The sequence below is a fragment of the Haliotis rubra genome, unplaced genomic scaffold (genome assembly GCF_003918875.1).
Source record: "Haliotis rubra isolate DU_JTF1 unplaced genomic scaffold, ASM391887v1 Scf13, whole genome shotgun sequence".
NCBI lineage: Eukaryota > Metazoa > Mollusca > Gastropoda > Lepetellida > Haliotidae > Haliotis > Haliotis rubra.
This window is the reverse complement of record NW_025765225.1, coordinates 3,254,382-3,279,647: the sequence shown is the minus strand read 5'-3', so window position 1 is coordinate 3,279,647 and position 25,266 is coordinate 3,254,382. Positions and strand designations below refer to the sequence as shown.

The following is a 25,266-nucleotide window of genomic DNA, read 5'->3' as shown; positions in this document are numbered from 1 at the left end:
GTACTGTTTTATAATTATATTTTTTGTTAGTGACATGACACATAGTTTCTCTACAATCAGAACGTGTGTGTGTGTGTGTTTTTGTAGAAATAGGAGCATGATTGTGTATCAGTGATTGAAAACCAGTTTGCAGGCACCCTTCCGTAAAATAGCACATGTAATAGAATTAAAAATCCTTTCCTATCCAGTGTTCATGGGCAACCTAGTTCTTTTTTGCACAGGCAACACAGATGTGAAGAAATGTTATTAATAATTAATTTGTCAATTTAGTTAATTCTGCTCCTTTTCAACAAAATAGAAATTATAATTATCATAATAATACTTGAAATATCACAATGTCATGAAAAATGTGACTGCAGTAACTGGGAATAACGGATAGATTTCAGCGTGATAGTATTATTATACCGTGTATCATCTGCCATCCAGCAATGTATTCTTGATCAGTCTTCACTGATGCAGATGCAGCCATGATCATATGCGATTCTGGTTGCAGTATTACAACTTTCAGTCAATTTTTTAACCCTGTTTGCAGGAAAGACTTTGGAGGACACGCCCATCATTATAGCTGACTCGAGTGCGGAGCAGTCAATCTTGGACATGTGTAAACAGGCCAGAGTCGTGCTGAACTGCGTGGGACCGGTAAGGCCTCAACTACACTGATCCTACTTCATAGTAATGCTGAAACATTTCATTGTTGCACAACTCGGAGGACATCAACTGGAACGAACGCTAATGTTTGTTTAGAATTAATATGAAAATGAAAATCTTCGGCATTCTAGACAATGTGATAAATGAGCTGTTTCAGCTAATACGGAACTTGCAAACACTCTTCCAGCCAATCTTTGGTGTTCTTCATGAAAAAACAGGGTTGTTGGGGTAGCATAGTGGTTAAAGCGTTTGCTCGTCATGCCAAAACCCCGGGTTTGATTCCCTACATGGGTACATTGTGTGAAGCCCATTTCTGGTGTCCCCCAGTGTGATATTGCTGGAATATTGCAATAAGAGGCCTAAAACTTAACACTCACACACTCTATGGGATGTTTGCCGTGGCAGCAGGAGGCCAATGGTTGTATCCCCCAGCATGTCATACGAAAAGAGGTCAAAAGTTGACACTAGTTGTCACCCTGCCTCGCATTCAGCGTTAATTGGGATAAGACAAGGAATGATCAGTTCAGTCAGTATATTTTTGTGACCATTATAAATCATATCTTTCTTCACAAACCTATAATTTGTCCAGACAAGCAGCGATGAACGCATGCATGTGTAACACATCCATCAATAATCTGAACAACACTAGACCCCATTTCCCCTCACATGCGGACAAGTCAGTATGTAAGTGTAATTAAGACTTTAAACCAATCTTATTTCACCTTGGGTAGAAAGGGTACCTGTGTTAAGAACTAACTGAAATGAAGATAAGATTGTTGTAAGGTGTTACGTAACTGGCTATGAAACTTCACCATTTCAATGGGTGGTGGGGTAGCCCAATGGTTAAAGCATCAGCTCATCACACTGAAGACCCGGGTTAGATTCCCCACATGTGTGCAATATGTGAAGCCCATTTCTAGTGTCCCCCGCCATGATATTACTGGAATATAGTTAAAAGCGGCGTAAAACCATACTCACTCATCATTTTAAGTTTGTCTAAATGTTTTTCCAGACTCGATTATTTACCAACTGTTGAGGTGTGACTGGAATATTATCAAGTGAGGCATTTAACTATATTAGCTTTCACGCATGGATGTCAATGTTTCATCAGTTGTGTCTATGTAATGGGATATTAGCAAGTATTTTGAGAAACGATTTAAATGTGTAGTGACAGTTCGACTGTATTGTATTAAATTGCATTGTATTTCAAGTTACTTTACATTACAATATTGGCAGAAAGGCCACAAAAATCAAATTAATTAAACACAGCAATGTCAGTATTGGGAGTCATTTGAGAGGAGTACTTTCACAACAATTCATTGTTGGATGGTTGAAGAACCGCATGCTACTGTTATGTGCAAAATTGTTTCAGTAATGTACATGATTATATAGTGACATGTTGCTGACTTTCTCATATTTTTATGTGACTTTGTGTGTTATCAAACCAGTAATTGGACATGCGTTCAACATTTGATTAATCAAGGCAGCACAAGGTAGTTGGGGTTTATAATGGCTTGAAGAGGAAAGTTGACATTGTAATATTTACAAATATTGATAGACCATTCTGTTGACAGTAATTGTTTGTTAACTTCCTGTGATGGTGGGTACCATGTTTGTATGCGTGGTATGGAATAATATTTTTAATTTTGGTTTCAATTTGATACCATTTCAAGTAGGAAAAATCCCAGTTCATTGACATGACGAAATTAGATAGTGTCTTTCCATGCTACAAATAGCATACCATTAGGTCATGTATCGATATATAACAATACAGGTATATACAAGGGTGAATAATCGCCTGCGGTACAGTAGGTCATGTATCAATACAAAACAATACAAGTATATACAGTGAATACACATTGCCTTATAGAAAGTGTTCCAATGTAACATGTGTTATATATGGATCATATTTTCTCAGTTAAGTACAGATTCGCGTACCTTTTGGGGTTATAGAGTTCGTTTCGTGATTAGAACCCACACTCTCAAGAGTCGGGAACCGTATCGTCAGCACACAATGTCAGCCATATGACATTCAGCCTCCACTGCTTCCACAAAAGTACATAACGTCTTTTACAAGTATATACAGCGTTGAAAGTATATAAATAGTAGACCATGTAGTAATTACCAGGCAAGAAACAATAGAAGTATATATAAGGGTGAAATATATATAAGAAGCTATAGCAAGTCATGTATCAGTCCAAAACAATGCAAATATATATATTCAAGGGTGAATATATACAAATAGTGTATTGCTAAGTGTTATGTACAAGGATGAAAGTACACAAATAGTATGTTCATTGTCCATATATGGATGCAAACAACTCGTCTATAGAGTGAGTGAGTGAATATATACAAATAGTGTATTGCTAAGTGTTATGTACAAGGATGAAAGTACACAAATAGTATGTTCATTGTCCATATATTGATACAAACAACTCGTCTATAGAAGGGTGAATATATACAAATAGTGTATTGGGGTAGATATAGACATGTTGTTTGCATTGACTATATAGATCATGTGTACACTTATATTCCATATATATCTCATGTACATTTAGATCCCATTACATGTGCTATGCATAAAGCTAGCTTATGTGTTATCTAATAATGTAATTTTTCCTTATCCTGACTCATGACGAACAAAAGATCATGAGTCAGGATAAGTAAAAATATCGATTTTACTTAAAAAATTACATTGTTTCATAGTTTCTGTAAATCATTTATGTTCCAGTACCGTTTCCATGGCAACCAGGTGGTGAGAGCTTGTATCGAGGGAGGAGCAAGCCACATTGACATAAGTGGAGAACCCCAGGTATATATGGAACCATGTAATTAACAGCAATGAATAGGTTTTTAGGTTTGATTGGAATTTCATCAATGTGCCTGCATTAGGAATGTGTGAATTGCAGACTTCACAGAAATACATTGTAAGAGTAATGGCAAGGGAATTACACTGAGCAATATAATATAGACATGATACAGGAGATACAAATACAGTAGTGGGGGTGTCAAGGGAATTCAGTGCCAGTAGTACATTTACAGGTACACATGAGGCCACAAATATCATTCACTCTCACACTCTAGATATGCCTGTCCTGGAAGCTTCAGAAGAGATGCCTAGATATAGTAGCATTTGTGTAATAGGAATGTGTAAATATTGTATTTGCACTTGTTGAGGTACATATGCCAGGCTAATTAGCTGGTTCGGAATCTAGATGTCCTCAGCATCATACAGCTGCAGCCTCAAGACATTTGGGCATGTTTCTGGTGGTAAACCACTGCTGAAGACATGAGCACATTCTTCTTGTGATGTGGTTGTAGTGTACAATATTGAAAAAAAATGTAGATATGTTTCAGATGGCTTGATCAAACAATGTTCACAAGAGACAAAAATTGGAGATACATGCTGGGCTGTTTTTAGAAATTTAATTCTAATTTAAAAGTTTGAAAATCATTTTTGCAGATATTATTTAACTGTTGGGTCCAAAACAATATTTGATGATTAGGGACATATCATGTTATTTAAGTTAACCACTTAAATCATGACAGATAAACTGTTTTTAGTAGTGTATCAAGAATTTCTCTACACCTGCTATGGGGGAATATTAGGCCCCGACTGAGCCACAAATGACATTTAAAAAATTGAGTTTCAAATTTCTGGGTTTTTTATAATACATGAACATAAAATCATTGCCATAACTCAATTTAAAAACAAAACATAACCTTTTTTTTCTTCCCCACTCTCCATCTCTCTCTCTCTCCTTAAGGGTACTTTGTTTGAAATCCTATACAAAAGCATGTATATTAAAAAAATGGGACTGTTTCTTTCTGTTGCTGAGATTGTTGTCGTCAACAGTTGTATATCACGACAGTCTGTAAGCTGCACTACATCAATCATCTGGTAGTTACAGGACGTGCCCAGACCGGTGTGTTTCTCGGAATGTATGGTTCGCTGCTTGTCTTGTGTAGCACACACTGGCTGCTGTGACACGGCTCTGATAATCTGGTGCTGTGTTAAATGAGATTCACTCGCATACTCAGTACTATGAACACAAACAAGGAAATAGATGATGCTGTATATATAAGATATATTTACATGTAACACATTATGTTAGCTAATGGAAATCTTATGTTCACTAATGTAGCCTACTGGTTAAATTATTTGATTATTTCACTAAAGGACTCACTCAATAGCCCACAAGCTTGCCCATTTTTTAAGATAAGGTCTTAAACCATTGCAATAGTGCTAATTCATGGTTGAAGGTTGCTAATGATTTCAAAGTATTATGTTTTTTTATCTTGGCAGAATCGTTGGGTCCAAAATCCTTGTAGATCACTAACCAGTGAAGACAAGCTTTATTTGTGGATTTTAGTGTCGCCATTCTTTCAGTGCAATATTTGGTAAAGGCGCTAGGCAAAATTTAGCTGCTGTACCGAAACTTAGTACAGCAGGATTAAATCTGTTGAAGTTCATATGTCAATTCTCTCTCCTTCAATACTACAGCTACCAAAATGCCACGTGAAGATGTAGTTCATGTATCACTTGATCCTGCCTCTTTGTTCCAGTTCCTTGAGAACATGCAGCTGTTGTACAACACCAAGGCTAAGGAGGCCGGCATCTACATCGTGGGCAGCTGTGGTTTCGACAGCATCCCTGCAGACCTAGGCATTGTCTTCCTGAAATCTAAGTTTCAGGGTATGTTCTGGGGTAACCTAGTGATTAACGCGTTTACTCGTTACAGCAAAGGACTGAGTTTGATCCCCACATTGGCACAATGTGTGTCCCCCGCGTGTTAGTGCTGGAATATTGCTAAAAGGGACATAAAACCAAAATCTCTCACTCTGAACTTAAGATCGAAGTGTTGAAGGGATATCTGTCCTGTGTAGTCAACTAAGTTACAGAGCGGAATACACAGCCAGTCAGCATTGCATCAGTAACACTACACTTGTATAAATGTATTTGTCAATGGTTTCATTTATTTGTAAGCGGCATATCTAGTGTTTTAAATGTTTGGCATATTGTGGAATTTAAGAGTATTTATAGTCATTGTAATGTGGAGCTCAGGAACATATTTCTCCGCTATGACTACACACCAGGAGGATCAAATATCAGATGTTTTCGTCTGTTTCAGGTGATTTGAATTCTGTGGAGTGTTATGTCAGCTTGAAATCAGGACCAGAGGTAGGTGATGAAAGCTGGTAATGTATGATGGAACAATATATATGTGTATAAGCTAAAACATTGATGGATGTTACATATGTTCCTACAGTTTGACATTTGATGTTTACACATGTCTTCACCATCGATAGCTTGTCATAAGAGGTGATACATGGGGTCAGGCTCACTGACTGGGTCATCCTTTACCATCTTGACAGGGTGATCAGAGTTATCTCCCATGGTCCACTGGACTATTTGAAACTGCCATTGTCACATTCATTGGAGGTTGATTTAGGATGAACTGGATGATTTGCCCCTTTCTAAGCTTCATATCTGTTTGAACCTGTACATCTTTCTAGGGAGCTGCAATTAACTATGCGACTTACGAGTCCGCCGTCCATGGCTTTGCACACCAAGGGGAGCTGCCTGACATCAGGAAGCAACTGTTTCCCAGCCCCTTGCCACGCAGTAAACACAAGGCCCCAAGAAGGTCAGAAACCATGGCAACAACTGCCATACATGTTTATATTGTTCACTGTTTGAAGTTGGATATGTAAATTGTTACTGTTGTGTGTGTTTTCTAGAATTATACAGTGAAGCCTCGTTAATCCGGACGGTTCGTTTCTCAGTAAATTAGTCCGGATTAGAATAGTCGGACTACTGAATCAAGACCCAAGTTGCTTCCCTAACTATTACAAAAAGCGACACGAATCTGGATAAAACAAATAAGCATTTAATGTAAAGCTTAATTCATCACATCAATAATTTTACCGAGTGACATCCATGTTGATCCGGCGTGTCTGATCCGTCCTTCCTCAGCACAGGTGAGGTAATGTCTAACAAGCGATCTATTGTAGTATGCCTTGAATGTCGAATTATTCCTGCATCCATCGGTTGAATATGAGGCGTGGTATTTGGTCACATTTAGCAAAGTTAGCGAAGCACACTTGTGACTTGCAGCATTGTCGTAAAACAAAATCACTTTAAGTCCGCGTGACTGCATCTGTCTGTCAAAGTACATTAACCAATCACAAAACAGCTCACTTGTCATCCGCCTTTGTATTGTGGTGTCAATCAAAGTGTAAATGTACAGTATCTTCAGTCGGGGAGCTTTTAATGTCTAATTAAAACAACAACCCAGTTGGCCAGTTAATTAAGTAAACATCGCGCGGGGAGGTGTTGTTACGGTTAAGTGAACCACGACTTACAGCGTCGGACTGTGAAGCAATTTACTGTTTATTTTACTGATTGGTGACAGCTACTTACCGTCGGTTCGAGCGAATTTCCGAATTTCGGATTATCGAGGCAAATTATATAGGCATAGATTGGTAACAAGCTGAAATCGCCGGGCCCGAGACATCCGGATTATCCTTGAGTCGGACTAGCGAGGCTTCACTGTACTTGGGAGTGATAAGTCAGTTGTAACCAGAACACAAAGATACAATTACGATGTGAAAAAGTCACGCCCAGTAAGTTGCCGCTCCCTACCTCAACATTCATGGAGTAACATTACATAACAATGCCTCATAGTATCCAGGGTAACCATGGTGTACAACCATGGAAGACTTCTAACTATACAGGTGTTGCAATTCTCTTTGGAGAGTTGCGTTGCTTTGTGTACCAGGATTCAAGGATCATGAGTTAGAATCACAGATTTTTCTTATGATCCTACAGTATATTCAGCTTTCGAACACTCCTGCTAATCCACCAGACTGCTGAAATGTTTTGAGGACATCTAAAATCCTCATTGACTTAAGTCACTGCTTCAATAATGCTACAGAGAGGAATTATAAAATAGTGATAGTAAACAGTGTAGTCTGCATGTTCTGAAGTTTAGTGATAAGAAGGTCTACACAAGTTCTCTTTGAATGTGTATGGTTGTACCTGTGCTGGTCGTAAAAGGTCATTTATTGGATTAAATGGTCAAGCTTGATGCTCGTCATGCCGAAGGCCCGGATTCGATTCCCCACATGGGTACAATGAGTGAAGCCCATTTCTGGTATTGCTGGAACAGTAGTGTATAACGTCTCCCTGGCGGGAATCCATGATGGCGGCACTTCCGGTTAACGCTATCCAAGATGGCGGCACTTTCGGTAAGGGGAGGTAACTCCGGTTCCGGTGTGTGCTGCGCATTGCGATGACGTCACATCCGGGCCAACATGGCGGACGCGTTTCAAGATGGCGGCCCATCCGGTGGGATCTCGTGGAGTCTCCCGGGATCTCGCGTTTGTAGACACCCTGCAAGATGGCGGACGGAAGGAGAGGGAGGGAGGGAGAATGGCGAGAGGAACGAAGGGGAGACTTAGCAGAGAAGTGTGTGTGTGTGGTTCAAGCATTGGTACGTCAAGTTTCTTTCGAGCGAGGTGGGTGGCCCTGAAAAGGGCCATTGTGATGGTATGGACGGGGAGGTGAGACCTCACTTTGTGATGGTGATGGTACATAGACAGAGCAGGTCGAGGCCCGGAAAAAAAATTCCTGGGGCAGACTTCGTCGTGGAGATGGTTAGCCCCTTTGCGGACGCCGCCCCCGCAGTAGGTACACACGTAGTACGGTGCACCTGGAGCGACATCGAAATGGTTGGACGGCAAGGCTTTCCAACATGTTTGGCATATAATGAGCTTCCAATTGGGTGGTAGACATTGCCATGCCGGTGGCGGCGGTGGTACTGCCGTGGATGGTTCGGCTGCCGTGGGTGCTGTCATTGTTGATGTAGCTCTCCCTGTTGATGTAGCTCTCCCTTTGTTGGTGGTGGTGAGACTGCCTCTTTCATCCTGATGTTGATCTTCTTCTTTTTCTTCAGGGTGGGACTACAGCGAAGGCAATTATCTCTTTGACAATTTTTCTGAAAGACTTTCAACTTCATGTCGCATCGAGATAACGCTCCCTTCCCCCATCCCAGTGTTTATATATCAGCGATGACGTAACGTCGATGACGTGGGATCCATGACATCATGAACGCGAGTGAGGGTAATGATGTAGTTCCGATGATGTCACCGTGAGGTGGTGGTGCCCCCATAGCCTTGGATTGGCTGAGCTCTCCCTATATATGATGAGAGGGATGACCGAAGCCAGCAATAATGTCTGGAGAAAATTGGGATTTAGAGTTAATGGACACAACATCACCATCGTCACCCTTGCCACCATGGCAGTGCCATCGTTGCCATGGATGCCTGTCCGTCTACGCCAAAGCGACTGATGGCTATAACGGAACATTTCTATGCGTCTACTGCAAGACAGTGTTAAAGGACACCTACATGCACCGGCTGACGCATGGTAGTAAGCGTGTGGTGAGGCGAGTGCAGTGATGCACTGTGGACACTGTGAGTGTGAGTGAATCACACTGTGAGTGAGTAACACTGTACAACGGCCCTTTTCAGGGCCACCCCATCTCTCTCAAAAGATTGCTACATTCATTGCCAACAACAATAACAACAATAGGTTGCCATTTTTTCAAACGTTTTATTTTCCCACACTAACAAGAACACTTTGACAAAAGATGCAGGATTAGGGGCGTCCCTGATCTTTTGTTTACAAACAGTATGAACTGTAACATCAAAACATCATAACTGTAACATCATAACATCAGAACGATAAGGTTGTGTCCTTTGGCAGGGTTGTGGATCATGGGAGTTGTTGTTGTCTGTCAGGCGTGTGGGTTGAAACCAACGTCTTACACGTTCTTCATTGATGAGGGTATCATAGGGATCAAACTGTTCCATCACTTCGTCAAAAGACCATCCACGGGCACGATGAGCCAGTACATACAAACAGTACATCCCACAAGAGGCACTGAACCAGGGTTGAAGTGGCTGGCCATTCCACTGACATTCCGAAAGTCTGGATGCTGTTGGTAGGGATGGAGTCCATAACTGTCAAAGTAGTCAATGGCACCTGGTGCTGGGCGATACACGCACACACCCAGTGTTGTCCTGGGAGATGACTGGGGTCCGTGTTGACAATGTAGGCTTTAGGATAATGTCCCTGCTGTTCACACAGCATGGTGGTTGCAAAGTGATCTCGGGCAAAGGTACCTTGGTAGAGAGGCCGAAGCAGGGGATCCTGTTGTACGTAGGCGTTCAACTGTTTGGTCGTCAAGCCAGTGTTGTCCATCCTTAGACCATCAGAGCATTGCGTATTCGTATTTCGTATTCCTCGTAGCAGATGAGGGTGACGGGACGTGGCAGCGGTTCTGTGGGTTCTGTCAGATCCACCACCCACGCCGTGAATCCGTTCAAATCGACACTCGGCATCTCCAGCACTCATCAAGTAGAAATCACTCGGGCTGCGAATCAGTTCTAGTTTCATGGGGACTCCATCCACCAGGTACCGGTCTTGGAGAAACAGGTCACAGTGGAGACGTCCTGTCAGTTCCACGTCTCAGGTGGGTAGAATGACCCCTCGTCGTGCGACAAGTCCTGCGTTGGCCTTCCCGGGGTGACAGCATTAAAGTGATCCATTTTCCAGCTTCATCTGTGTACCATCCTGGACACTGGAGATGGGTCCCTTTGGCTGCCTTCCCATAACTGTCACGTTTCCAAATAGGCTCGATAGGGATAGGTACCCATGGAAGGAGTAATTTCCAGCTGGTTGTGTCCCACTTGCACACGCACTTCACGAAAGAGGGAATGCATCATGTTCACCGTGGACACGGCAAGTGCGTGATAGCCTTCATGAACTGCATCCGTACCATCTGTATTCTTGATTTTGAGGCAGATGTGGAGGTAACACTGGCTTGAATCGATGTAGGCATTCACAGGGTTAGCAATGTTAAATTGGAGGGAACCCGCGACCGAAGGGGGTGCAAGAGGACTGTATCAAATCCACTGACCTTCTTGGACCGAGGTCACCACAGGGGGCACAGAAAAGAGATCCAGTTGTGCCTTGGAACATTCGCAGGCATCCCGGCACATCATCTTGACAGCTGATCTGGACAACAGGTCTGCACAACAGGTCTTGATCGTACGGTTGAACTGAACTCCTTTCCCATCGGGGTGGGTCTTTATTCTTCTCTCTCAAAACAATGCTTTACGTTTCGTGGTGAATCCCACGGCCTGTTTCCGTTTTCTTTTGCGCGCGGGTGATCCTGGTGGTGGGTGCTGTCGCAAGGTGGCGAATAAGGCTTGTTTCCCATGATGTTTCAAACTGTCCCCCACACTTTGGTGTCCTGAACTGATATCTTGCACTAATCCCGGCAGCATCTTGACGCCTGTTTTGAGAGCTGATTTTCCCACCGTCTTGAGGATAGAGAGAGCTGAACGTCCCAAGTTTCCCAAGATGTTTCCGAGACCGCTCCCTCGTTGATGGATGCGTCTTCGGTACACGGTTAAGCCGCCTCCTCGCTGCTGTCCACCCAAGCCGCTGCCGCCGCGGTGTCTGATACACTGGTATCCTACCATGCTGATTCTCAGTACGTACCCAGGCGTCGGGGACGGAAATGAAGTGTCACGATGGTCTTGCCACTCTGGAATGGCACGAGACGGGGGATGAGGGTGACCATGGCATCCACCAGGTCTGACCCTGAAGAGAGAGAGACGAGACAACCCATTTCATTTGAATTCACATTTTAATGAATGAACAAGGCAAACATTGAATGAATGAACAATAATGCATCGATTAATCATTAACAACAGTACATCAACAGAGGATGTCAGCAACAAATGTTCATGGGTATTTCTTCACTCTTTGTACCCATAGGGGAGAGTTTCCACGGGGACGCCTTGTGAGTCATACTGGACTTGGCGTTTGGTGTAGACTGGACGATACACTTTGGTAGTGTCCTTGGACAGCAAAGCGTTGCCCTGGCGAAGTCCTCCGCGAATGATTTTGTGAGGGTACAGGACAGTGATGCTGCCTTGATCCCTCTGACAGACGAGGTTCTTTATGTTGTCAAAGTGGACATGTTGGCTCGCCCTGTGATTCAGAGTAAATCCTCGGACTTTGCTGGTGCCCACACTACCGTCAGGTTGAGGATGGCGCAGCTTGTAGGCGTAGTTCTTGGGTCCTCCCGAGACAAAGGTTTGAATGCTGTTGCCCCCTCCTCCCAGTTCATCGGTCAGCTCCCGTAAGGTTTGTCCCAGTGGAGGGTTGTAGATGTCAGGGTGGTCACTGTTCTGCGCACGGTGAATGTAGATGATGGTGTCCGTGTCAAAATAGAGGACGCGCCGATCCAAGGGTTTCAAGCAGGAATACAGCTTGAGACGGGCTTGTGCCGTCACCCAGGCTGCAATGGCCACATTGTGGGAGGGATGCGGGTCGTGAAATTCTGCCTGAGGTTCGTAAATGACATACGCGAGCTCCTCGTTGGGGAAGTGCACATCCTTTACCACACAACGTTCATCCTGGAAGAGGGCAAAGAATCTCTGAGGGGAACTGATGTAGACCGTTTTGTCAAACCCGACGCGTTGGCCAAACTTGCCCCAGTGGCTGTTCAGGCAACCTTTAGCCATGGCACGTAGTCCTGGGTTTTTGCGGATGTGAGCGGGATCCAAGGTGACTCCTTCTTTTCGCTGAATCTCCCTGATGTAAGCGTCTGGGTCTGAACAACCTTCGGGGTATCCGCTGGCCTCTTGCTTGATCTTGAAGAAATTGTTCACATACTTGGCAAACAGGCCTCCCTCTTGAGTGTCAGGGTCGTAGGTGGTGAGCGTGTCAAAGTGCCAAGCCTCAAAGATGTGAAGCACTTGATAGCCACACTCTCGAACGGCATACTGAAGCTCCTTGCTGACGTACGTGCCAATCCATGCACGGTCTTTATCCTCATGGGGGCAGGAACCATCCCACTGTGCTTCAGCACAAGTACGACACAGAGGAAATAACAACTTGCCCTGGCCGTGGTAAGGAAGAAGGGGATGGTACAGGTCGGTGGGTGGCAAGACTCGGCACTGGATGAGACCGTGGAGGTCGAACAAGTCTGACGCGGGAGGATGATCTTTGATATCAGGATGCCCCACGGGGTAAGTGCCATACTTGCAGATGTAAGGGTACAGCGAACAAACGTCCACATATTTGATTTCTTCATCTTCTTTTGCTTCGTAGTACAACTTGGTGGCGTTGGTGCGTCCTCCATAGAAGGCTTTCCTGGGATCCAACGGGTCAGGCATGTAGGCATGAGGGTCTTGCAGTGTGGTCAGGAACGCTCTCAGATCAGTGTTGTCTTTCTGTTCTTTCCGATAGCCGCATTCCCACAGGGTGACCACTTGGGCGATGTTGGGATGTTGACGCAACACCCCCAGTCGATACCTCGTATGATGGTATTGTTCCCAAGGGGTTGTACCCAAGGTCCTGTGGGGTACACCTCGCTCCGTCTTGTAACAGCAAGTACATCCATGCCAGAAACAGCCCAAGTATTCGTACACGGTGCATGCCTCGGCATCGTAGCCGTCCACCGTGTAGCGACTGCCGTCAGCACAGTCAAAGCCTACTTCTCCGCCATTCCGGGCATGCTGGATGTGGAGGTCGGGGTGTTGGTGCATGACCCAGTTGAGCCAGTGGAGACACTGCAGAGAGTATCGGCGCTGGGGACGGTAACCTTGAGGAGGTATGATGGCGATGGTGCGGGGTTCCAAAAACAGTTTTCGGAAGGTGTGCATGCAAGCCATGGGTAGAGTTATTGCTTCATAGAATGGATCCACGTCCACAGGTTCCTCTTCAAGTTCATCTTCGTTCATTCGTGGTGACAGCATGATGAGAACTGACAAGACCCACGCTGAGCCTGGTTTATATAGCCAACGTCACCCTATGACATCACCATAGGTTTTCCCCATGGGTTTTCCCCATAACATCGCACACACCCTAGAACGTCATGGGTTTTTCCCATGGATTTTTCCAATGGGTTTTGCCCATGACGTCACACACCCTATGACGTCACGCCACACTAACCCGACGGCCCAAAATGGCATCATAAAACCTCAGCTATAAATCTCATCCAATGCTTGAACCACACACACACACTTCTCTGCTATGTCTCCCCTTCGTTCCTTTTGCCATTCTCCCTCCCTCTCCTTTCCTCCCTCTCCTTCCCCACGTCTGTTCCGTCCGTCCGCCATCTTGCATGGTGTCTACACTTGCGAGATCTCGCGAGACTCCATGAGATCCCACCGGATGGTCTGCCATCTTGAAACGCGTCCGCCATCTTGGCCCGGAGGTGACGTCATCGGGATGCGCCCGCACACACCGGAACCGGACGTGACGTCATCGCGATGCGCTCGCACACACTGAAACCGGAACTCGAGTTACCTACCCTGACTGGAAGTGCCGCCATCTTGGACCGGAAGTGCCCACATGGGCGCCGCCATCTTGAAAACGTAGGCAGGGTGACATGGTAGACTACTTGGAATATTGCTAAAACCGGTATAAAACCCAACTCAGTAAGTCAAGCTTGATGGCTTGGTGGAATGAAATAGCTGTATTATCTGGTCAAGAATCTATTTTTAACATAGTGCCATCTCATGACTGCAATGTTACCATGTGCCGCATTACACAAGGAAACAAATCTCTGAGCCTTTGTCGAGATGTTGCACAAAACGACATACACATGTAGAAAGTATATCAGCTTTAACTTCTCCCAGTGACAGCATCCATCATGTTTCTCTCCCCAGATTCAGTTCTCCCCGTATCTGTGTATTGACAGCTTCCTGTACATGGTCCTCATGGTTGTGTTTGGAACTCTCTTCGGACTCTTCGCCAAGTTTAGTATAACTCGTAGCATCCTCCTGCAGGTGAGTGCAGCCCATGCAAGGTGTTTCTTGTAAAAAGATACACATCATTCTAAATTCTCATCAAATCTATGACCAGATATCCAGCAAATTCATCAAAGTGTATGTTGAAAAACAAGGCTTGTTTTACTTACTGACATAAATGTATGTGCTACCTGCATGTACAATTTATATTTACATGCATGAGGTATCTTATTTCTGTATCAAAGTATTATCGTCACTTTTAAATGCCCAAATGTATAATTAATTTCAGAAACAGGATAAATGTTGTTCTTTTGAAAACTAACCAATGCATCCTCTGTGGGTATACAAATACAGTTGAGTATAGACTAATCTCATCATTTTCTCCACAGTTCCCAGGCTTGTTCACTGTTGGCCTGGTGAAGAAAGGTGGGCCCAGCAAGAAACAGGTGGGGACATTTTTTTTTACGATAATGAGATAGATACAATGAATCTTGTTAATTCAACTACATCAATCAGTTTGGGTGGTGGGGTAGCCTTGTGGTTGAAGCATTCGTTCTTCACACGGAAGACCCAGGTTCGATTCCCCACATAGGTACAATGTGTGAAGCCCATTTTGTGGTGATAATGCTGAAATATTGCTAAATGCGGCGTAAAACTAAACTCACTCACTTGTTAATCTGTTATGTTGTTTATATTCTCGTTCCACAGAATGTATTTTGTGATTATATATAGCAAAGTTGTCAGAAGAAATTTGTGTTCTAAATAACTCTTAAAAAGTAGAAATTCCTGCTGTTTATTGGTAGATATCTATATTAGATCCAGGTTTACTGTCATGCATATACATTAACGATATGTATATGACTTAGTCTGCATATCTTCATGTTGACATCATTAGTTTTATACATTAATTCATTCAAATATTGACACATTTTCTACAACTGTATCAAAATTGTTATGTACATTCAACAGATTGAAGGAACATCTTTCTCCATGACATTCTTTGGCGAGGGATACAGTGACAAGCTGGATGACCCAGAGGCACAGCATGAGACCCCTCCAGACAAGAAAATACAGACCAAGGTCATTGGACCAGGTATATGCTCATCATTTACCCAGCTGGAATGTTATGATCCTATTAATCATTGTAGGTAGTGACCTTCTATTGTGCAGAGTTGTCTGCCTTATATTTGCCAGAATCCTGTTATTTTGGGATTCAGGTCTCGGTGAATTAGTTAAAAGTTATCATCACATGGTCATTATGACCCTAGTCATGCTGCTTAACTTCTCGGCATCTAATACCCATGATTTTTGGTTACACTAATGAGAGTAGCATCTGAGACCTGGATCACCTCCGACTCACCAACCACTCACTCACTTATTCAATACAGCAGTTAAGATGGGATTTCAATCATTTAAAAATATATGCGAAATTATTTGAACATCGTTGGAAATATTTATTTGAGCAAATTGACAAATTCATTCATGAATTTTGTAAATATGGATTTGAATGGAGAATAGTGACTGAAATCAAAGAAATTTGTTTTACTTTCACTGACTGGTTTGGCCAAGTACTCTAATGATAGTCTGTGTTAGCCTTTAGGTGAATTATCAGTTCTGGTTTTACATGTTTTCTTCATATACCACAGATCTCTGATTTTAATGCTTTAGAATTACTATGAACATTCTTTCTTCAAACTGTTTTGGATCCATTGTTGTTCCTTATCTTTGAGATATGTTTTGAATGTTTGAACAATACTTCCAGTAAAGTAACTTCAGTGTTCTTTATTTTGTTCAATCATGAATTTAAAATTGAATTTATTTGGTTACAGAGCCTGGCTATGTGACCACCCCAATCTGCATGGTACAATCTGGACTCATGATCCTCAAGGAAAAGTCCAAGCTTCCCTCTGAGTAAGTCTCATTCACAGTATGACTACCATGGCATCTAGTTCAATTCCCAAACTATACCAATTTTGCACGTAAGGATTAAACAAATGTTAACAATTTGTGTTGTTTTGGAACTTATCATTTTCAAATTTAATTGTGAAACAGCTAGTGTTCTGCTGTAAAGTTAATAGTTGATTGATTTTCTCATTGCTTAGTCAGCAGTCTGCTCTGTCTAAGTCAGACATACTGGTTTGATAATTAACTGCACTTTATTTGTTGTCTGTTGAATTTCACCCAAAAGGGATACAACTTTAACTTAGTCAGACAGGTGATGTTAGTTAGCGGTCACCAGACGCGGTCACCAGACTGACCGATTTGGAAATGTTTCAAAATACATAATAAGGAGTGGATATACATTCAATGAAAAATGGTTAATATGAAAAGTTTCAATATGTCGTAATTATTTTGGGATTCAGAGAAGGTTGGACTGTATCTATAACTGCTTGTAATGCAAGGAATTTCCAGATTTCTTTTTTGAGTTTGACCGTCTGTGTTTCCAGTGGTGGTGTCTACACACCTGGTGCTGCTTTTGGTGAGACGAGTCTGATCACGAGACTGGATAAAAGAAACGTGAAGTTCCAAGTGTTGGAGTCGTAATGTGACAGACAAAAGACATCCTTTGATGATCAGGCCTTCTTGTCTACATGTTGGAACGAGGAACATAGACACCTTACCAAATATTCAGCAGTAAACCTTGTTATATATTTAACTGTGTTTACAAAAGCAGGGACGATAATTGAGCAGACGTCATATCATGTCAGATTTGTTTTTGAATTTACAAACAACAGGAACTGACAATGATGAGTTTCTGTCAAATCTTGGCATAAAAAAGCTCCAGGGATGATCAGTAAGTTAGTGAGGAACTTAACAAAAACATTCATCAGCAGTGCTCTTTGATTAGATCAGATTAGACATGATACATAATATCCAACATCACCATTTTTGACTGATTGTTTTCACAGACAAATCATACTTAATGAGATATATTTTGATCATACCAACAAATTTGTATTTATATTACACTTAACCCACTGTGTGGCATATATTTCTGGCCACCCCAGTTCCACCTCAAACAGCATTTATACATGTGAAGGCCTGATACAGGGAATCTTTCACTGAAGCATTATATGAAGTGTCTTTCAACTTGAGGCCCATGAGAGCGGGTGATATCAGTGCTGCCGATAGTCCTCCTGGACCGTCCTGTTACGTGTTGTTCTAGTTTTGTAGTTGCTTGCCATATACTTATAGCAATAAGTAGTTAGCTTCATGATAGATGAGCTTGATCAATTCAGTCTTTAAGATTTGGGTATTGTTTGAAATGCCATACCGATTCAGCTCATTGTTATACATTGTACCCAACTGATGCGACTATATGAGTTCTGTTTATACATTACAATCAAAGTCTGCACATGGAAGACAGATGTCATGGTGTGATAAGGATTTGTTAAAAGCTGTGTTCAGGTGGTTTTCAACCTATTCCATAACATCAGAAGATTTTTGTGCATGTGGTCACATTGTATTAGAAGACTCCCTCTATGTCAGCCACAAGTGACTCAGTCTCTCTACTGTTATATGCATCATGTGGGCTAGAGATTCTTGCTAGTAAGGGTACTCATATAAACTCAAATAAAAAAGGGACTATGAATACTTTGTGGGATATTGCATATGAAAGTGTGTGCTCAGTCTTGAATTGGCTACCAAAACAAAATCCAAAATATTTAGATTCCCTAACTTCTTTCTGTTGAGTATATGAACACTGGGGTGTGTGCTCAGTCTTTGCTAACGAAACAATCTCTAAATTATTTAGGACACCAAACATCTTTTATTCACTGTTTAGGCTACCATAATTTGAGTTCTCATCTGCCATACAGCTAGTAAACAAATGTATTGATGGGACAGAATTGTCCACAGCTGCAATTGGGAGGTGATTTAGATCATTTCTACATTTTTTCACTGCCCTGTTTTATCTGGTCATTGACTAAACACTTTGCTTATTAGGTATGCATGTACTTTAGTTTGTAAAAACATGGTGTTATGTTGATTATATGTGTTGTATGTTGACCATATCAATCATGAATATTGTAGCAATTCTTTGGTTTACGACCATTATTACCTGGTAACATTGAGCGGGAAATGGTATAATCAGACAGGCCACATTTATCTGACTACTGACTCCAATAATTGAACATTCTCCGGTATTTCTTGACTGAGTCATAAAAACACATGAAAGTTAAATTTATGAGCATGGAATTTTATCCTTCACAAATGGTGCTCCCTTTCAAAATAAATAATTTAAGTGAATTCCACAAATGAGTTATCATGCTGCTTAAAAGAAGTTGAGACCGACCAAATTCTTAAATATTTCTGTAGTTAATCTCTTCACCATGACAACACCTAAACAATCAGATGGTTACTACTTTCTTTTGAGTAGTATGGCTTATTTATGGAAAACTTTGGAGAAGAAAATAGCGATGTTTTTTTGTTTAGAAAGGGTCATCATCTAGATTGTACCTGTCCATATCATTTCCCCTATGACGGTGTATTGGCTGAATGTTTTCCTGACACTTGGGACCATGGCAATGATGAACGACAGACCAATATGGAAGGGGAAATATAAAGGCCTATTTTTGTTGCTGTCTATTTATTTGCTTGTTGCTGTTTTCTATTGTTTCAAAGGAACATTTTCTCTATTTTGTCATACCACTTTTTACCACTTTTGACAATGTTTCTTCAAGTCAAGGAGTATCATGTTCAAAATTTGTACTTATTACACATTTATTCCAACTTCTGCATCACAAACATTGATTTATGCGAGTTAAGTAACAAAACCTTCTGCTATTCAAATATCAATTTGAAAAATATTATGAACAATTTTCTGTATTAAGCTGTGTATCTTGTTCAATAAAGATATTTACTCCTATTATTTGTTCCTATTGTTATTCTGCCATTTGCAAACATTCAGTGTGAATGCATTATTTCATTCCAGTCATTAATGCTAATCAAAAGTGGCATCTAGAATGTGAATCATGGCCACAGGTAGCCGAGTCTAAGATGATGCTATTTGCTGTGCAGAGGTACATGTTGAACCCAACTTGTCAGTGGTATAACTGCAATACTATTACTAGCAATGTTAAAACCAACTTGTCAGTGGTTAACTGCAATACTGTTAATAGTGATGTTAACCCCATCTCTGTCAGTGGTATAACTGCAATACTGTTAATAGTGATGTTAAACCCAACTTGTCAGTTGTATAACTGCAATACTGTTAATAGTGATGTTAACCCCATCTCTGTCAGTGGTATAACTGCAATACTGTTAATAGTGATGTTAGACCCATCTCTGTCAGTGGTATAACTGCAATACTGTTAATAGTGATGTTAGACCCAACTCGGTCAGTGGTATAACTGCAATACTGTTAATAGTGATGTTAAACCCATCTCTGTCAGTGGTATAACTGCAATACTGTTAATAGCGATGATAAACCCAACTCGGTCACTAGAATAAGAATACGATCCCACAATGGCTACCGAGTGCATAAGTATCTCTCTCCGATGACAGAGCATCTAAAACAATCAACATCTTTCTGGTATCATCTCTTTCTTAGTTCTGAAGTGAAGAGACTGAAAGAATCCTATTTCTATTAAACCTCCCATATTTATTTCAAGGAATGTTGGTTAATCAACTTAATGTGGTTTCAAAAACGACACTGCAGGAGGTGTAATCTCACCTGGCCTTGCTGCAGTTGCCCTAATGTGACCCTCAGTTGGCAAGATGACATGGCCTTGTTGCGGTGGACCTTATGTTTACTGCCTGTTTCATGATTTACATCAAAACTATAAGGTTACACAAATACAAACTATAGAATAATGAGGCCCTAATGTCTCCCCTCAGTTGGCCAGCTGACATGGCCTTGTTGCGGTGAACCTAATGTGTCCCCTCAGTTGGCCAGCTGACATGGCCTTGTTGTGTGGACCTAATGTGTCCCCTCAGTAGCCAGCTGACATGGCCTTGTTGTGGACCTAATGTGTCCCCTCAGTTGGCCAGCTGACATGGCCTTGTTGTGTGGACCTAATGTGTCCCCCCAGTTGGCCAGCTGTCATGGCCTTGTTGCGGTGAACCTAATGTGTCCCCTCAGTAGCCAGCTGACATGGCCTTGTTGTGTGGACCTAATGTGTCCCCTCAGTAGCCAGCTGACATGGCCTTGTTGCGGTGAACCTAATGTGTCCCCCCAGTTGGCCAGCTGTCATGGCCTTGTTGCGGTGAACCTAATGTGTCCCCTCAGTTGGCCAGCTGACATGGCCTTGTTGTGTGGACCTAATGTGTCCCCTCAGTAGCCAGCTGACATGGCCTTGTTGTGGACCTAATGTGTCCCCTCAGTTGGCCAGCTGACATGGCCTTGTTGTGTGGACCTAATGTGTCCCCCCAGTTGGCCAGCTGTCATGGCCTTGTTGCGGTGAACCTAATGTGTCCCCTCAGTAGCCAGCTGACATGGCCTTGTTGTGTGGACCTAATGTGTCCCCTCAGTAGCCAGCTGACATGGCCTTGTTGCGGTGAACCTAATGTGTCCCCCCAGTTGGCCAGCTGTCATGGCCTTGTTGCGGTGAACCTAATGTGTCCCCTCAGTAGCCAGCTGACATGGCCTTGTTGCGGTGGACCTAATGTGTCCCCTCAGTAGCCAGCTGTCATGGCCTTGTTGCGGTGAACCTAATGTGTCCCCTCAGTAGCCAGCTGACATGGCCTTGTTGTGGACCTAATGTGTCCCCTCAGTAGCCAGCTGACATGGCCTTGTTGCGGTGAACCTAATGTGTCCCCCCAGTTGGCCAGCTGTCATGGCCTTGTTGTGGACCTGTTGTGTGGACCTAATGTGTCCCCTCAGTAGCCAGCTGACATGGCCTTGTTGTGTGGACCTAATGTGTCCCCCCAGTTGGCCAGCTGTCATGGCCTTGTTGCGGTGAACCTAATGTGTCCCCTCAGTAGCCAGCTGACATGGCCTTGTTGTGGACCTAATGTGTCCCCTCAGTAGCCAGCTGACATGGCCTTGTTGTGTGGACCTAATGTGTCCCCTCAGTAGCCAGCTGACATGGCCTTGTTGTGGTGGACCTAATGTGTCCCCCCAGTTGGCCAGCTGTCATGGCCTTGTTGTGGACCTAATGTGTCCCCTCAGTAGCCAGCTGACATGGCCTTGTTGTGTGGACCTAATGTGTCCCCTCAGTAGCCAGCTGACATGGCCTTGTTGTGGTGGACCTAATGTGTTCCCTCAGTTTAACTTACTCTTCAGTTGTCCTGCAGAATTCTTTGAATTTTGTTGAGGAGGGACATTTGTGTAGTTTTTGCCTTTTTATCAAACCCGTTTCATGGTATTAAGTGGAAATATACATTGTTTACAAAAAATGAAAATACGAAGTCAACTATTTTAAGATACTTTGTCCAAATTTGACTCCATTTAGATCTGATGCATTATTTGTTGTCCTATATATTTCTGTGCACTTTGCTATCCATAAACATTGGAAAATTGCCATCAAACAATTCAAACTTTTTGTTTTATCAAACTTAAATTGAAATTGACTAAAGTACTGTCGGAAACGCTAGAAAAATGCTTTTTGACTTATATTTAAAATTCAGAGGTATTACAGTTCCTTAAATAACAAATATCACTTTCAGAAACATCTACCTAATGTAGACCGAGGGAATAAATTTTGAGACATGCCCTAAAATGTGTTTTTACTGATGAAAATACCTAAAACTTAGAAAAATAAGGGGTAGTGGGACGTTATTTGATACAAACATTAACTGCCTGTGTTACGTCATCAGCATGCACGGTATCGACAGGTGAAATTGACACCTGAGCACACGCTTGGGCGAGGTGTCATCTCAATAGATGTTTTCTTCAAAATGTTGAATATGTGTATGTATAGTACACGTATTGGTTATGTAAGGGATCATTTGTGTAGGTGTGTTTGTTTTGAAATAAACATATGAATTACTGTACATTGGAAAGAATCCTATCACTTGTGTTATCTTATCTATTGATTGAAGAAATGTGCAACGTTTTAATAGATGTTTTGTATGTCAACAGTATATTTCATTGCAAAAATATGGATGTAATTCGGTCAGTTTAATCTAGTTGTGAACATTGGCCAAAGATTTAACGAAGTCACTGGTGTAGCTTCTTTTGAATATATATATATTATTCTTCTTCTAAAGTTTGTAGACCGCCCGTCTAAGTACTCCCTTGTCAAAGTTGTCAAGGATGGTTGTACGTCCCGGATTTGCTTTTGAGACGGTCCCTGTCTTGTCTGATTTGTTTACAATATTGTAAACTTGTTGGTAAGACATACCAACAGCTCTACAAGTTCTGTAATAGACCCTTCTAAACTAATGAAAGGTTTACCTCTGTCTTTTTCAAGCACAAAAAAACTTATAAACCTTTGCAACAATCGTCTGCAAATAGTTGGCCATAGTGGACGGTGTGATAAAGATGTGCATGCATGATGGGAAACTTATTTATCAAGACTTAACATTTATATTAATATTTCTCCAATAAAGAAACGATAATCAAGTAAAGTAACACAAACATTCAACATTTATTTGTTTAAGAAAAACGTTAATGCATATTTTTACACCACCTGTATTATTAGCATAAATTTAAAGACTATTTCATATTTCTGTTGTTGAACTCTGAAAAATTCTTAAATTGTTGTTTTGGTACCAAATTCTCTCCTGTAAACTGCCCTTTAAATGCATGGGAATGTTAAATCGATTGAAATAAAAATTAGGTACACTATAGGCGAGTTGATATATTGACAACGTAGTACATGTATCACATTTATTAAGATATATGGGCAAAAAAGCATTTTTCTAGAATTTCCGACAGTACTTTAGTAAAAAGCCTATATGGCTAATGGAAATACTGCTGCCTGTTTGATGATTACATCACAACTATAAGGTTAAGCAAATACAAACAATAGAATAATGAGGGTGGTCACGTTCCCAAGGCTACAACCGCTTGCATATGAGACTATTATATATTTATACTCATTTCACAAACATACAACTATTTTTAATGAAATTGTGGAGAGACATAAGTATGTTGTGGTTGATAAATTCCTGTTACCACACAATACTGTTTTCAGATCAATGTTTATCCTTGATTTCAAATCACAAGTAACATCAATAACAGTCAATATCGATGACATCACATCGTTCATTTCATTTTGTATTGTATGTGAGCGGTGTTTACATAAACTGTACATAAACTTGTTCACCAATCCCAATTCATTTTTGATGAATAAAAATATGTTTAAACCACATCACAAGTAAATGTGGCATATGTGATAATCAGGATGACACTTTCTCCATACAGAAAATACCTATGATGACTACTGTTTGAACACATACATCTATAAAATTAATACATAACTCGTCCAATCTAGAGCATTTGACTAACAAATTTGTTTATGTATTTTGTTGATCAGTATTAGTCCGTGCAGCACCACATGTGCTGAACACTGAACTACTTGTACACATTATCTGTAGTGTATTTTTATAACAAAAAATGTATAAAACTTGACACAGTTGCAGTGTACAAATGTAACTTTGAATGTTCTAGTAATTATGGCCTATAAAGAAGTAAGGTGGAGCCTCTGACCCAAAACCACATGCTTTTAGATGCTATATTCTTTGAAATATGTCTTTCAACTCCATGAAGGCTAAGATCATTGCCCCAAATATTTCAAAGCACATAGACTGTTTGGGACCACACATTTAAAATTGTTCAGGTCAGCATCCCTCTTAATCCATACCCCATCCATTTCAACCCTTGGTCTGTGTGTTTGTGGGATTTTATATACTTTCTGTTCTTAAAACACGAAGAGCCAGGTTTTTAGTATTGAACTGTCGTCACCTCTCTACTCTTGATGTATGGGTGAACACATTTGTGAAAAGACCTGATTGATGATGTCAAGTTAATAGAAAAATGATTGTTTGTTAGTCCAGACTGGTCCTATCTGGTATGATCTAGGTCAGCCAGCCAGACACAGGACCAGCTCACTGGTGTGCCTTGTCCAGGAGATTTATGTTCTGGAAGCAATGACCCGCATCAAACAAGTCCTATATTTAGAAAGCTGTCTAACTGGTGTTTGAGTCTGTCCTGTCTGGCTACTGTAGATTCAACACAGGATCAACTCTTTGTTACAGGACAACTGACTTCTGTTTAAGCTCATACACACCCCTCACTATTAGGCATATATACATTGTAAATTTAATAGTTAACCTATATATCTATATATGGTCTGTGGCTGGTATATCTAAAATTGACAAAAACAACAAAGAGTAAAACCACATGTTCTTTGTGAAAATGGCCAGTTCACTAATATTCCAGGAATGTGTCATACCTACAGTACATGGTCCAGGAACTATATTAGACCCACTGCTTAAAACCCAACCCAAAGCAGATTTGACATGAAAAAATCCCAACATGTCTGGTGTTTTGGGAGCCAAGACAAGCAAATCGGTCACAGTGTAACACTGAACATGGAGAAAGAGATAGGTGTTTTTGATATCAGGACATGTGATCACTGAATTTCTACATTATGTCAACACTTTCAACACAACTTGACTCATACAACCATTGCCAGCACTGTATTGGGGTCAGTAAAGGAACACTGCACACATCGGAGTATCGGGGTGGTGGTGTTCGAACACACACACACACACACCACCCCCACCCCACCCCTTTGAAAATGACTTAAGACCACATTGAAGATTTATTTTGCGTTGGCGGAGCCAGTCCCCGCCCCCTTCTCCTTTCCTGGATCCGCCCATGGCACATATACA

At 41.7% G+C, this 25,266-nt stretch overlaps 1 protein-coding gene and 1 long non-coding RNA gene across 2 annotated transcripts in view; one reads left to right on the top strand and one right to left on the bottom strand.

The window, feature by feature from the left end:
• LOC124267164 (saccharopine dehydrogenase-like oxidoreductase) overlaps positions 1-19,351 on the top strand; it is a 32,228-nt gene extending 12,877 nt beyond the window's left edge. Inside the window, exons 2-12 of the mRNA XM_046702057.1 lie at positions 533-639; positions 3,380-3,460; positions 5,215-5,344; positions 5,781-5,830; positions 6,166-6,327; positions 7,192-7,275; positions 14,404-14,523; positions 14,874-14,930; positions 15,454-15,577; positions 16,314-16,395; positions 16,932-19,351. Coding sequence (XP_046558013.1) covers positions 533-639; positions 3,380-3,460; positions 5,215-5,344; positions 5,781-5,830; positions 6,166-6,327; positions 7,192-7,275; positions 14,404-14,523; positions 14,874-14,930; positions 15,454-15,577; positions 16,314-16,395; positions 16,932-17,028 — 1,094 coding nt within the window. The 3' untranslated portion in view covers positions 17,029-19,351. The remainder of the gene's footprint in view (positions 1-532; positions 640-3,379; positions 3,461-5,214; positions 5,345-5,780; positions 5,831-6,165; positions 6,328-7,191; positions 7,276-14,403; positions 14,524-14,873; positions 14,931-15,453; positions 15,578-16,313; positions 16,396-16,931) is intronic.
• LOC124267165 lies at positions 7,282-14,397 on the bottom strand. Its single transcript, XR_006895968.1, has 3 exons — positions 14,136-14,397; positions 7,585-7,811; positions 7,282-7,541 (listed from the first exon to the last, which is right to left on the bottom strand). It is a non-coding gene; the product is annotated as an uncharacterized LOC124267165 (long non-coding RNA).
• Positions 19,352-25,266: the final 5,915 nt, after the last annotated feature.